Genomic DNA, 14590 nt, shown 5'->3' on the forward strand with positions numbered 1-14590 from the left:
TAAAATGCATTGACATTTACAGATGAAAAGTGCTGAACAAGAGAGAGGTCAAAGTCAATGGAGTTACTCTGGATTTACAGAGGTGTAACTGAGATCAGAGTCTGGCCCACAGGCTGTCATCTGCTTTAAACAGTGGGGGCTATTATCAGAAAATTCACCTGTAAAAATGGCACCTTTTTATCTCTTGGAGCTGCTCCCATGCCTTAGAGTGGAGGTTAGAGAACTCATTCTACTCTCAACTGCTGTTGACAGGTGAAGTGAGAACTGCAGTTTCATTGTTTTATCCGTCCAGGACAAGTGTCTCACTGTGTTCTGATTCCAGACTCTCTCTTGTGACTGAGGGTGTTCAAAGCAGAAAGAACCCCAGGTTGATCTTCACCAGATTAAGTCTTCAGTGGCAGAAGCCTAGGAGCTCTTGTAACCTTAGCAAATAGCTGTGGGAGCCAACGAAAGAATAAATATGAAACATCGGGAGCCCACTTATTTTCTTCTTCCCTATCACTTTTTGGATCATAATTACCTTTTCAGACTAGAGCTGTAATGAGATTATCACTCTGTATCTCACTAGGCTATGCCAAAAGTTGATGGTAACGATGGAGACCCTCTTCCCTCTTAAGCATCTTTCCTTTGATCTGCCATATCTTGATAGCATCCTGATGAATCATTAGTAATTAATAAGTACCGTTCATGTGTCCTCCCCCGTAAGATGCCATGACAGAATGGATAAGGCAAGGGAGGGCACATTCCTTGTATACGTATCTATAGGATAAGATGGATAATAGGTTTCTTGTTGGGCTGGTTCACATCTATCTGCAAGCTCTGCTTATCTAAAACCAGAAATCTCTTCTCAGCAGGCAAGCCCCCATTGAAGTCAGTGGCAAAACTTCCACTCACTTCAATGGGAGGAGAATGGGCCCAGTATGGGTGTTTGGTAGAGCTCAATTAAAACTAAGCTGCCACCCAGAGCAAAGACGGGGAGATAAACACACCAGCAAAACCCCTTCAGCAATGGGAGACGCCTAGAGACTGTGGAGAGGATGGGGGTCCCTTTGCATAGGCACTGTATAACCATAGAGGGAACGCCCTTTGCCTCCCCACCACCTAGCCAGGCCTAGTGGGGAAAGCACCTTGGCGACTGCTGTGCTTTTTGAGCTTCTTTGGGGTTGCAGGAGAAGATGCTTGTTGCATGAGCAGGTTGAGAAAGAGTGCAGGGGATTAATGCAGTGAGAGGGGCCACAGGAAAGAAATGGGCGCTGTGTGCTCTACTGCCAGCCGCTGTTGCCCCTCCAGGTTCTCTTGTTTCCTCTTCTTCCACAAGAAGAGAGCCAAACCCTGCATGTCTCAATCCAGAAATCTGTTCCCCGTTTTTCCCCTCCCGGAGGTTGTACTCAGAGCCCATATGTAGCCGAGCCAGGTGAAATGTCCCACTCCCACTGCTGGAAGCAGCCTGGTTTCTGCTCCGAGAAGATGTTTGGGAAGCAGGGAAATCCAAACACCAGCTGGCTTCTCTCCCTCCTTTCCTGCTCACTTTGAGCCCTGAAACCTCTTTTACTATCACTGCTGTAGAGGGAATGAGGTAAGTTCTAGCCACTTCCCTGTCCCACTCCTTTGTGGGTTCGATGGCTCCCTCTCTGGCTGTGCAAGGAGCACAAGCTAAACCAGTCCCCCATGTTCTGTTAGCTTCAGCTAAGGGCAGTTACCCCTCTCCAAACCTCCAATATCTCCTGGGAGAGGGCAGGGAGTTCTCCCACCACAGAAACTCTGCACTGTGTCTCAGGGCATATGGCACCCCATAAACCCAAGCTCGAGAGCTGGGAAACTTTCAGGGTGCCCTTCGTGGCTGGGGAACAATGCAGGGGGCTCTACTTGCTAGCCCTTCCCCTCAGCTGCTCTCCTGGACAGCAGGTGATCAAATTGTATCTTCCCCCCACCAACAAAAGATATAAGATGAAGGACTGGCCACCCAGGACTCCTGAAGAGGGCCCCCAAGATGGGGAAGAGACAACCAGGCCTTGCTATGGTCAGCAAGATAAGTAGGAGGTGGGTACCAGGCCTGATAGCGGAGAGGCAGGGTGGTTTTTGGCAGGACATATTCTACTGGAGATTTGAATTTGAACTTCTGTGTAATAGGAAGGGGCTGTTGCCACTTCCCCTGTACTCCACCGCATGTTTTTTTTTAAAGCAATTCTGCAATCTGAGCCTTGCTGACTGAGCACAGCACACCCTTGTGCAATTGCATCTCCACATAGCAGCTCTGTTGGTTGTATTTCAATTGGGCACAGAAATCTGATTCAAGTGTTTCTTTTTCTTGGTGGCTCTCCCACACTCAGGACAGAGAAAATATCCAGTTCATGTCTTTTCCTGGCCAACACGTACACAACAGAGGAGCTCCCTTACCCACGCCAGCCTCAGCTCTGTTGGCGAAAAGATTTGTTACCTGTGACTGTCACAGGAACGTCCGAAAGTGAACTTTTGAGCCTAGGTGGACTGGATCGCTCAGCTGCTTCTGAACATTGTCTGGTTTTGCCTTCAAGAATCCCTTGCCCTTGTGCGAGTGCCTGAAAGTATTTATGTGGGCACCAGCATGCACAAGAAAATCCACCAAGCACTACAGCCTGGCTAGATTGGGGAAAGGGGGCTGCGCAGAGTTGCAAAGCCCACCCCCACCCCCGGGGAAAACCCCTAGCAGAACACCCTTGGGCAAAGGGGGCTTCTGGGCTTGGCCAGAAGTGGGCCTGTGTGTGTGTGTTGGAGATGATAGTGGCAGAGGCTGGGACAGTCTTGCACTCTGACAAAGGGATGCTTCAGTGGCTTTGTGGCCAAGGTGTTGTGGCCCGGACAGAACCAATCCTTGGCAGGTGGATGTTATCGAATGTTGCCATTTAAAGATGCAGCCATTTAGTAGTTTAGTACCTACTGCACCATGTGTGGCTATGGTCTGTCTCTCAGACATCTTTCTATTCTAACAGGCCCTCCGAGTGGCTGTTGCCGCATGCTTCCACTGCAGCTCGGGTTAGTACTTCCTGATTTTTAGGCAGTAGATTGAAACAAAACCTTAAATATAACCTGAAAGTAAAAACTCCCAACCCCCCCTCAAAACTCAGAGGCTTCCGTCATTATTTGTGCTGGGTTAGAGGACAGGAAGGGTGGTATGAAAGTGAACACACGCACGCGCGCACACACATACTGTACTCTTACAGAGCTCTTTGCAGAGCCTGTCGATTTGACAAGGTTGTTAGCAAGGAAATAAAATGTCAGACTCTGAGGAGTGCCATGGAGACCCCGAGAGCAAGAATCAGGAGGGGGAAGACCCCCCAACCGACACTGAAAGGTAAGGCCCTTGGGAGTAGCTGAAATTTACCTCATGGTTTGGTTTATAATTCTGACGGGGCTACAGGTTACCCAGAGAACTTGAAGGTAGAAGCAAAACAAGGGGCTGAATGAGCCCACAATGAACTTGAGCTAAGAGTCCTTGCAGTCGGCAGTGCATGCACAAGGAAAGGGAAACGTAAAAAGAGACCAGCCATTGGAAGCTCTAGAAAGTTCTTGACTAGGCTCACTAGCTCGCTCATGGACACAGGGCTGCAAGACAATCAGACTCTTTTCCTTTCCCGCCTCTTTTGGACTTCAGAGTCCCCGCTGGGGACAAACTAGAGATTGCAGCTCAGGCCAAACTTGGCACTGCTAGACTGAAGCTCCTTGGGTGTTTGGATCTGAGGTTTTGACTCATTGTGGAGCCATGAAGATCAGATGCCCCTGTTCTGTAGGATGCGCACATGTCCAGCGTGCGAGGGAATGGAGGAATTCTATTGTCCATTCCTCCATCTCCCTGTAGCAACTGTTTTGGGGCACTGGTGAATGACTCCCATTTAGACTTTGGGTGAGGGGGACTTATATAGTCCACTTCATCTTTCTCCCCAAAGCATTTTGACTCCATGTTCAGGCTGTCCATAAATCTGGTCTGGAGGGCACCTACTGAGCTAGAGCTGTGTGTGAAGGTTATAATGAAGTGTGTCCTTCTTTGTGGGAGAGTTTCATGGAAGAAGACCAGGGCAGAGAAAAAAAGTCCCTTTTGCGACTCTGCACTGTGGAAAAAAGCTCTGCCATTTTTGCCCCAGCTATCACGATATTTGTAGATGGATGAGAAAGTGGATGTTAATACATTGAAAATACAAGTGAGGCACTGGATGGGAGTTGCTGCAGTCTTGATTTCTTTCCCTATATATCATATTTCTCTGGCTGAATTAGACTGGAAACCTCTTAGAGCAGGGGTGTTGTATTTTGTGTGTTTGTACAGCTCCCTGTTCACTTACATCATCCCCGAAATAACAGCAACCAGATAATGACACCTCCCTGGTTGGTTTGTCACCAGGGACTGAAACTTGGACTGTTAGCTCCAAGGCACAGACAATCTACCATTTAGGTTAAAAGAGTAAGTCCATTAGCTGGGAGCAGTAGCAGTTGGCTTTTGTCTGTGAATTGGCTACTAGAGAAGGACAAAGACACGCTTAACCAATGTGCAATCTAGACTTGGGCTCATCTAGATCTGGGTTCAAATTTTGAGCGTCTATAAAGTTTGGGGGTTTGGCTCTGGCCTCTCCAAAAATAAAACGAACAACATTATTCACCAAATCATATCCAACGTGTGTTCAAAATATATAACACTTCCCCACAAAACACAGAATGTCTTATGTAAGTCGATAAAAGAAAATCTCTGTCTGTAGCTCCTCAATACTTTTGGAGTAATGGGGATCAGGAGAAGAAGGATTCATGTTCAATGCATGCTTTGCAGTATTCAGTAACAAAAGGGTTAATTGTCTCACAGGGAATAGACATGGGCACACTAAAGCTCTTGAGGGTTTCAGTCCTGCTATAGGTTTGTGGAGTCTTGGAACAGACAAATAGTGATATATTGTTGCAACAAATATTCTAGTTAGCACCTGTATGTAATTAGTCAGGCATTGGCACAGCCCTGGCATAGTGCAGCTTTTCCACTCATTCCTCTGCCTGCCATGTTTGTGTGTGCAGATATGTCTTTTTTGGTGGGGACAGCTCTGCACAGGCTTCTAATCAGACTGCAGTAATGTTGGGACAGTATTCTATGTGTTGGGGGATTCCCCTCTAGGTTCCTGACCGAGACTTTGAAACAACCAAAGAAAAAGCTGCCTGCAGAGTTGCATGCTGGGGGCCAGGGCATGTTTTTGGCAGCACAGGCATTGCTGGTGGGATGCTCGTGCAGTGCCAATGTGATCAGTGGCTCTCACACAGTCTCTCCACTGAGTCTCAGAATCTGGGGTTAAGGAACGCCTTTATGACTGGGAGTATAGCAGCAAGAATGCTTTTCTGTGGTATGTCAGCCCTTGTGCTCCCAGGCAGGAACAGAGAGGGCAGAGATCACAAATATTAGAAACTAGTGCAGGTTGAAACTTTTCAAATTTTGAAACTTGGACCAAAAAAATAGAGGGAAAATACAGATGAAATTGTTGTGATTCCCTCCATCCCTGGTCAAATTTGAAAATTGTCACAAATTTTTAAATTTAAAAATTTGATAGGGGGAAGAAAAGTGTGTGTGTGTGTAATTTTGTTTTTAAAATTGATAACCACTTTCCCTCCCAAACCTCTGAATAGGTCCAGTTCTAGGTTTATTTCAGTTCTAGTTTAACCTGCAGTTGTTTTACTATCCCCACTCCCCCAGGTGAGCAACCTCTCCTGAAATCTGCCTCCTAAAATGTAGGAAAAAGGGTTTGTTCAACGTTTGGGGTGGGCGGTCTTTACCACCCAGTGGTCAAGGCTGTTAGCTCGCTTATCGGCCTTTCACTCTGTACCCAGTCTGCTTTCAAGCTAAACCTGTTGCCGATCAAGTTACAGCAATGCTCCTGAGACAACTCTGAGGAGGGCTGAGGGCCTGGAGAGAGCCAAACAGGGGCGTGGGGGTTAAGGTTTGTGGAGGGAGAGTGAATGAGGAGCTGACGTGGGTGGAGGCAGGGCAGAATTTGTTCAGAGTAAGATGAAGGCTAGTCAGAAAATTGCCCACAGGTCCCACTACAACAGCACAGGCTCTTTTCACTCCCTCATGTACGCTGCCAAGCTGGATCCTGCACCGGTTCTACACCGTTATTCTGGGACAGCCGGACAACAGGAGTCAGCAGTGTCGCTTGGATCACCTAGCCTGTTTGCTTCCAACAGCGCCGCTGGCTCATACAGGCCCCAAGGCCTTGCGAAAATGGTCCCATAATTCACCTGTGGTAGCAGTTCTGGAAGCTCTCCCATAGAGGGGGCTCAAGGCGGGTTAGACAACATGGTGGTCAGAATTACATAGCCCTGTCTACGCTACAGCTTCCTCGGCGGTTGCTGCTGCTGGAGCTGGACTGGCAGTGAATGACATGGGCCGCTTGTGCCAGTGTAAATGTGGGAGGAAGAGGGGGACTTGGCTAACCCTGCATATCTTCAGGCTGGGCATCAGCCTGCGTATCTAACAATGGCTGCTGTACGTCTGAGACGTGGAGGCCGTTCTTCCACTGTCGCTCTAGCTAGCGAGGTGCAGCTCCACTGGTGCCAGCTCTAGTGTGCAGACCGGACTGCGGGAGTGAAGGCCAGGAGAGACACGCTCGCGCGCTGGGGCCTGTTCCTCTCTGCCTGTGAGGTCTGGATAGAGGGATGGCTGCTGAGGAGAGGAGGGACGGGGAGGGAAATGGCTGCTTCTTGAAGATTGGATGGGAGTAAGTAGGCCAGCCCCTGAAGAGATCATGCACTGTAGTTCAGGGGGAGCTGGCGCGCCTATCCCAAAGAGGACAGCCGGCTGATTTGGGAGATCAGGGAGCTATTGTGCGGCGAGGGCACAGCTTACAAAAGGCGGGATAATCCAGTACACAATGTGAACCTCTGAACCTCCGAGATCCCCCTGTCACTCAATGCAGCATACCCTCCCCATCCTCCTAGTGATCACTTGGGAACCTTCGGCAGTTAATATGACTGGTCTTTCCACACAAGCCACTTATCGCATATATATATATATATATATATATATATATATATATATATATATATATATATATATATGTATATATATGCGAGGCAGGTGCTCCTCTTGTTAGTGGGCTTCAGAGCATAGTCAAGAAAATAACTTCTTATAGACACAATCAGCCATTCTACCTCACCATCCAGTGTCCCCTTCCTTCTCTGGCCTCCTATCCGCCGGGCTGCGGGGAGCCCTGGGCCGACCATGTATGGTCACTGGCTCGAGATGGCTTTGCTGTGCTAGCAGGCCCCATACCTTCCTTTGCCACGTCCCTCCCCAGCTGTCTTGAATTCTCCAGATCCCTTAGAGGAGACTTGGAAGTCCTAAGTAAGATTACCACAGTTGCTAAGTATATCCGAGGCTGGAAGGAGATTGTCTAGGGAAATTGATACCTCAGGAGCTATCTTTGAATTCCTTAACACCAAATTCCTGGGGGAGGGGAAAGAGGCTGTTAAAAATTTAACTCAACTCACTCAAGGGCAAGCTGCTCCATCAAAGAAAGGAGGCGGGGCGGGGAAGGAATAGGTTCTAGTTGAATGAATAACAAAAAGAGCTGGAAAATACCCTGGCTCTGACAAAAGAGTGCCATATATATGGGCAATTTGTGACTGGCCCTTTGAATTTAAGAATCATCTTATTTAAAGGTGATGTGAAAAAAAAAAAGTGGCTTGTGGCCCTTTTTACTTCTTTAAGATGGGGGGAGGAAAAACAGTATGAAAGATTATTAATTATTATTATGTCTAATTTCTTTTTTCTGCTTCATTTTTACCTTGCAAATTCAGGGCCAGCCTAGGTTTGAAGACTCTATGATGGGGTAATCTATTTTTTATCAAGGTCCAAATTTCTTGGTCAAGGTATGGTCAAGGTCCAGACTCCAGGGAAAATAATAATAATGATAATAAATAAAAAAAAAGATTTTGGGGTCTGTTCAAAAGCGCCTGGTGGTCCAGATTGGGCCCGCAGTCTGCCTAATGACTACCCCTGCTCTAGTCAAATGGTAACAGTATAAATATCGAGAACAGCTCTCAAGCCTAGTGGTGAGGCAGGGTTTAGTTCCAGAGGCTTGGGAGTACACAAAGCCAGTTTTGCATCTTTTATCTTCATGAAAAGACAGCCCAATTTGGATTTTCAGTCTCACATAGGGCTGGTTGGGAGAAGCTGAGTGGGGACACAGCAGGGATGCTGGGGGCTCTCTCCCTGTTTGGAAATGAGCTGGAAACAGGTTCCTGACACATACATCATCTTCCCTTTTAGCAGCTGTGGGTCAGAGCACTGCCATTTTTCCAGCGAGCTGTTTAATAAAACGAAGCCTCAAAAGGAGGAGTGGAGGATGAAAGAGAAAATGACAGAGAGGGAGGGAGGAAAGAGGTGGAGGGATACAAAAGATTAGGAGCAGAGACAGGTTCATACCAAACCCCCAGATCCCTGCACCTCAGAATGGAGCAAAAGTTCCAGACTCTGAAACTAAACTTTGCAGCTCAGAGGAGTTTGGTGGGGGCACATGCAAAATGCGGGGAGCTGTGTGGCAGAGCAAAGGGGTAGTGAAAGCAAAAGCAGTGGAATGGCCCAGGTTGGGCTGGCAGTAGCTGGGCCCTGGCAACACACAGGCTGACTTGGAATAACACCGCTGCAGGGATGTGGCGCTGTGTGGGCTGGAGGGCCAGTGGCAGAGCTGGGCATGGGGGGGGGGGGGCAGTGGCTGTGGCATTGTGTGGAACAGGCTGGAAATGACAGCCTGTGGCAGATTTTACAGGTTGCTGCTGGAATGGTCGTGGCACTACCCAGGTGAGGTGGGAGCTGAATGCTGCATACAGTAGGTGATGATGGCACTGGAGAGATGGTGGCAGTGTCCAGGTTAAGATGGTCTCTGAGTTCTTATTAGCAGTGCACAATACAGCGAGGCACTAGAACGGCTGGGGCACTGTGTAAGGGTGACGGTGGGTGAGGGAATATCTTTTATTGCACCAACTTCTGTCGGTGAGAGAGACAAGCTTTTGAGCTTAGGCAGGGCCCTTCTTCAGGTCTGGGAAACGTACTCAGAGTGCCACAATTAAATACAAACTGAACAGATCGTGTAGCATAAGTAGTTAACACATATTTCAAGGGACCCTTCAAGGTGAAGTGGCCTGTTAACACCCCTTCAGGAAAGGAAGGAAGGGGAAGACAGTTGGGGGAGTTGTTAGTGGGTTACAGTTTGTTGTCATAAGCCGTTAATCCAGTGTCTCTGTTCAGCCCATGAACGTGGAATGTGCTGTCTCTTGCATTGCACTGGTTAGGCTGGCACTGATTGCCTGCAGCACCGCAAAGCTGAGACTTGTAAGCACACATGTTACAGCACCAGGGAACCTGCTGTAACACAGAACCACCGAAAAGAAAAGGAGGACTTGTGGCACCTTAGAGACTAACCAATTTATTTGAGCATAAGTTTTCGTGAGCTACAGCTCACTTCATCGCATCCAATGAAGTGAGCTGTAGCTCACGAAAGCTCATGCTCAAATAAATTGCTTAGTCTCTAAGGTGCCACAAGTCCTCCTTTTCTTTTTGTGGATACAGACTAACACGGCTGCTACTATAGTACCACCAAGCGCTGTTTGCTGCCGGTTTGGATGCATGGAAAATGGGAAGACTCTGCCACACGAACACCTGTTCTTATGCCCAGGCAGCGATGTGAAGCATTTGCCTCTGTCAGCCGCAAGGGGGCATGCTCTGCTCATGTTTATTTCATAAGGCAGCAGGAAGGAGAGAGCTAGAATGCGAAAAGTTTCAAGGCAAAGTTCTGGGGGAGTAGAAGCTTTAACCCTTGCCTAACACAGCCAGCCATGCCCTAGTCAAGGGGGCAGCCTTATGGGACGTCTTTGTGACTGCCATTGCATAGCTTGTTCTCGTCACTGAGCCCAAACAGAAGACAAGATTTGCAGCTTCGTTCCCAGCTCTGCTACTTACAGGCTATGTGACCTTGGGTGAGTTATGTAATCTTTGTATCCCTCAGGTTTCTCATGGTTAAGATATCATTAGTAACCCTTAGCTCCTTCACCGGTGTGTTCAGAGCTTAATTCGTTAATGCTCCCAAAGCACTTTGAGAGCCTCAGTGGGAGGGTGTGAGAGAAGAGCAAAATATCGCCTCCTACTGGTTTTATGTGTTTGTTCCCATCAGCCATCAGTCCTCCTGCAGATGTCCTTACCCCCTACACAGCTGCCAGAATGTGCCTGGCCCATAATCCCAACTATACATATGAAATGATGGGGTCTAAATTAGCTGTTACCACTCAAGAAAGATCTTGGAGTCATTGTGGCTAGTTCTCTGAAATCATCCACTCAATGTGCAGCGGCAGTCAAAAAAGCAAACAGAATGTTGGGAATCACTATGAAAGGGACAGATAATAAGACAGAAAGTATCGTATTGCATCTCTATAAATCCATGGTACTCCCGCATCTTGAATACTGTGTGCAGATGTGGTTGCCCCATCTCAAAAAGGATATATTGGAATTGGAAAAGGTTCAGAAAAGGGCGACAAAAATGATTAGGGGTATGGAATGGCTGCCATATGAGGAGAGATTAATAAGACTGGGACTTTTCAGCTTGGAAAAGAGACGACAAAGGGGGGATATGCTAGAAGTCTATAAAATCATGACTGGTGTGGAGAAAGTAATTAAGGAAGTGTTATTTACTCCTTCTCATAACACAAGAACTAGGGATCACCAAATGAAATTAATAGGCAGTAGGTTTGAAACAAACAAAAGGAAGTATTTCTTCACACAACACACAGTCAACCTGTGGAACTCCTTGCCAGAGGATGTTGTGAAGGCCAAGGCTATAACAGGGTTCAAAAAGAACTAGATAAGTTCATGGAGGATAGGTCCATCAATGGCTATTAGCCAGGATGGGCAGGGATGGTGTCCCGATCTAGCCTCTGTCTGCCAGAAGCTGGGAATGGGCGACAGGGGATGGATCACTTGATGATGACCTGTTCTGTTCATTCCCTCTGGGGCACCTGGCGTTGGCTGTCAAGGATACTGGGTTAGATGGATCTTTGGCTGGCCCAGTATGGGCATTCCTAAGTTCCTAACTGTGAATGCAATTTCCCTTCCATTGTCTGGAATCTCGGGATTTATCACAGCTGTCTGCCAGGAACACTGGGCCCACCCTGCTTTTTTTAGCTGGATCTAATATGTCATTTAGCAACTAAGTGGTTAAGAGCAATACACCTCCATCCTGACTTGCTGCATGCCTTGGGATTCCAGTCGTGGAGCCCCCAACAGCTTTGATCCTCAGGTCTGACCTGCAATGACCTCTGCTATTCCAGGCCCTCTCAGGGCCCCACCAATGCTCCTTATTCTTGATCCACAGCATCCCCGGTTGTTATTCCCCCACCCCCGTAGCTCTGCCAATGCACCTAATTATGATTCTGCACAGTTATCGTGCATGGTGCTTTACCACTTCAAAGTGCTGCACAAATGCTGGCTAATGTTCAATGAATTATGGTTAATTATGGTGCTCCACCTTTCCCTGGCAGACAGTTCAGCAAGCAGCTAGGGAGTTAAAACTCATGTCCTTCAATTCTGACCTGCAGCAGCCCTGGTTGTTCCATTCCCAGAGCTGACAGACAAGGCTGTACTTACATCACCACTGTCCATGTTGGGCCCATTCTGTGGGCAAGCAGAGGACTTCTGTGTGTGAGGAGTAGATGCACTTTAAACACCTATGCTTCCCCAGAGCCAGGGTCTCAGCAGCATGAACTTCCCCATAGCCGAGTTTGATCTATGAAGTAACCTGGCCCAGTCGATAGTGTTGGCTTGGGAGCAAGGAGACCTGGGCTCTGTTCCTGTGTGGCCTTAATTGGAAGCACTTTGGGGCAGGGCAGCACCTGGCACAACAGTGCCCACCATCTTGGTTGGTGCCTCTAGCTGCTACCATAATACAAATAATGAACTTTCCCTTCTCAGAGCCAGCCACTGGCCCAAGTCAACTGCTGCAGGATGCCAGTGACTGCCCCTGAAACTAGTGGGAGCTGTTGTTATCCGGTGGCAGGAGGCTAAGGCCCCAGTAATGCATCGTGGTATCCCTGTCTACAGTCGTGTGGGCTGACCATGCTTGGGACTGTAGCTTGCTTGTGGACAGCTCTAACTCAGCAGATGCCTCTCTCTCTCTTTCTTTGTACTTCACAATGGGGGTGGACCATAAATGGCTGCCTTTTCGTCCACACACCTTTCCTCCTGCTTGTGGACGCTTGCCAGATTGGCTGCTGTATCCTCTGTGCACTCCTCCTTCTCCTACTCCTGCCTTCCCCTTGGAGGACACCTTAGAGCAACTGCACGCACCAGACCAACAAGTCCAGGAGGGGAACCTACTGTTGCCAAGAGCTCGAAGCAGTGACCTCCTCACTCAGTGTCACCGAGCAACTTTGTTTCCTCCCATTCCCTCTGGATGGGAGGGCCTGGGGGCTGCACTCTGAAGAGACCCCTTGGGAGTGGGAAGATTTGGTGTGGTATTTTCAAAAGAGTCTCAGGGAGGTAGGTTGGTGCCCAGATCCCATTGAAATTCAGATGTAGTTGGGCACCTAGTCCTGACAATCCCTGTCTTTGGCTATACTGGACCGCATGCTCTGAAGGAACCGCTATGGGTCTGTTCATCCCTGGGCCAGGGATCTGCTCAGTGCAGGGACTGAGTGTGAGGGAAAAGGTAGTGGGGGCAAGCTGGGGCTGGTTTGACCCTTGGCACAGGTTAGAGCAGCCTGAACCCAGCTGCCAACAGCGCTTGTGGCCTGGCCCAGCAGCCAGGAGTAGTTGGGGCATAGGAATGTCCTGGCTACATCTCCCTCCTTGTGGGACTTGCCCTTGCACACCCCGTGCACCAAGAGCTCCTGAGAGGGGTGCCCTAGAGCTGCTGATGCCTTAATCTACTCTTATTTCCTTGTAGTGTCTCTCTTTCCTTAATACCCGTCTATCTAGTGAACAAATTCAATGTGCTCCTGAAGTCACACATTGCAAACACTTATTTTGCTTTGGGTCTCTTTTGCAGTGTGAGCTTCCCCACAGCAGTGTCCTGTAAGCAGGGCGATTGCCTTGGGCCTCATGTTGCTCCGTGCCTAGCTGTGTGTGAGATATTTTTTCTCGGCCAGCCAGGGAGGGCAGCGCCAAAAACATTTTCCGTCCTGGGCAGCAAAAAACAGTGAGACTCCTAGGGCTGGCCCTGCCTGTAGGTATCAGTCCAGACTCCAGCACTGTGAGCTTCCCCACAGCAGCACTCAGTGAGGACTCCTGCGGCACCAGTCACAATTTCAGCAGCATGAGCTTCCTGGCAAGCTTCCTGCTCTGTTAGGGCTAGCCCCCTCTGTCTGGGAGTAATGGAGTCTGCTCTCATGTTGCACAGTGTGTGGGCTTTGCTTTCCCTGGGAATACTTCATTAGCGGACACTTGCTTTGACCTCAACTAGCCTTGGCCTGGCTTTCTGTGCCCTAACCCATCTTGAGTCCATCACTCTTCTAATAGGATTTCACGTCTAGTATGATGGCCACTGGTGTCCCCCTGGATCTGCTGCAGGAGCTAGCCCTCCTGGAAACATTTCCTCGAGTCTTCTCTAAGGAATCGGGATAGCCTAAGGAACATTCTGGGAGGTATTTAGCATGGTACAACTGGAATTCAGAGGCCCCTCTATTTGAGTACTCCATGGTATTCCAGAAGACATGTGCCACTGGGAACACTACCTAGCCAGTCGCTTGCTCCTGGGCAGCTGTACCTGGTCTATGTGCCACAGGCATCTACCCCGGATGCCGCTGTGCATACTTTGAGATACAGGACCCTGTATGGTGTGGCTGTACAAAGCTGGTATTATTCTCACACTTTGTAGGACCGTAGCACCTAGAGGGCCCAGCTGAGATCAGCACCCCATTGTGCTCTGCAATGTATAGATACATACGTAATAAGACACAGTGTCTATCCCAAATAGTATAGTACCGAAATATGCCAGGGAGAGAGGAAGCATGATCCCCTTTTTCCCAGATGGGGAACTGAGACACAGAGACTTTAATCAAGGTCACTTTGGAAGCCTGTAGCATAGCTGAGAATTGAACTTCTATCTCCTGAGTCCTAGCCCAGGACCTTAGCCAAAGCCTATCCTCCCACTGCCTGATGTTCCACTGAAAACTGCTACAGGAATGCATGCCTGTGGTGACCTAGCAATGAATGGGTTAACCATTCTTGCTTGGAATCGCAGTGTATTTTCTTTGCCAGTCTATCCGTCTTAATACACACCAGATGTGCGAGGCAGCCGCCTGAGTGCCTTAATCCTGGGCTTCAGCAGTCTGAGTTGTCTCTCTCACAAGGGGCAGGCCCACTCCAGACTCACTGGGGATTTCATTTAGTGCAAAGTAGGGGCAGGACGGCTGGCAGCCCCCTCCCTCATAGGAAAAGTGGGTGATGACCCTGGGCTGCTAAATATTAAATCAAGGTCTTTTACTTACTGCAATGAGCTAGCCTTCCTCGGCCGAGGAGTTGGGACTGGGGATAGCACCCTCACTGACTCAGCAGTAATGGGACTGTGGGCATACAGCAGAGACATCTCTGATCTAAAGA

General features: G+C 48.7%; 1 protein-coding gene across 3 annotated transcripts in view; it reads left to right on the forward strand.

The window, feature by feature from the left end:
- The first annotated feature begins 3179 nt into the window (after nucleotides 1–3179).
- LSP1 (lymphocyte specific protein 1) overlaps nucleotides 3180–14590 on the forward strand; it is an 84298-nt gene continuing 72887 nt past the window's right edge. For 2 of the 3 annotated variants that reach the window (XM_048854222.2, XM_048854225.2), the window contains exon 1: nucleotides 3180–3331. In XM_048854222.2, coding sequence (XP_048710179.1) covers nucleotides 3252–3331 — 80 coding nt within the window. In that variant the 5' untranslated portion in view covers nucleotides 3180–3251. The remainder of the gene's footprint in view (nucleotides 3332–14590) is intronic. The other variant, XM_075129323.1, reaches the window with a different exon arrangement.

Source organism: Caretta caretta, chromosome 6, assembly GCF_965140235.1.
Source record: "Caretta caretta isolate rCarCar2 chromosome 6, rCarCar1.hap1, whole genome shotgun sequence".
In the NCBI taxonomy this organism is placed as follows: Eukaryota; Metazoa; Chordata; order Testudines; family Cheloniidae; genus Caretta; species Caretta caretta.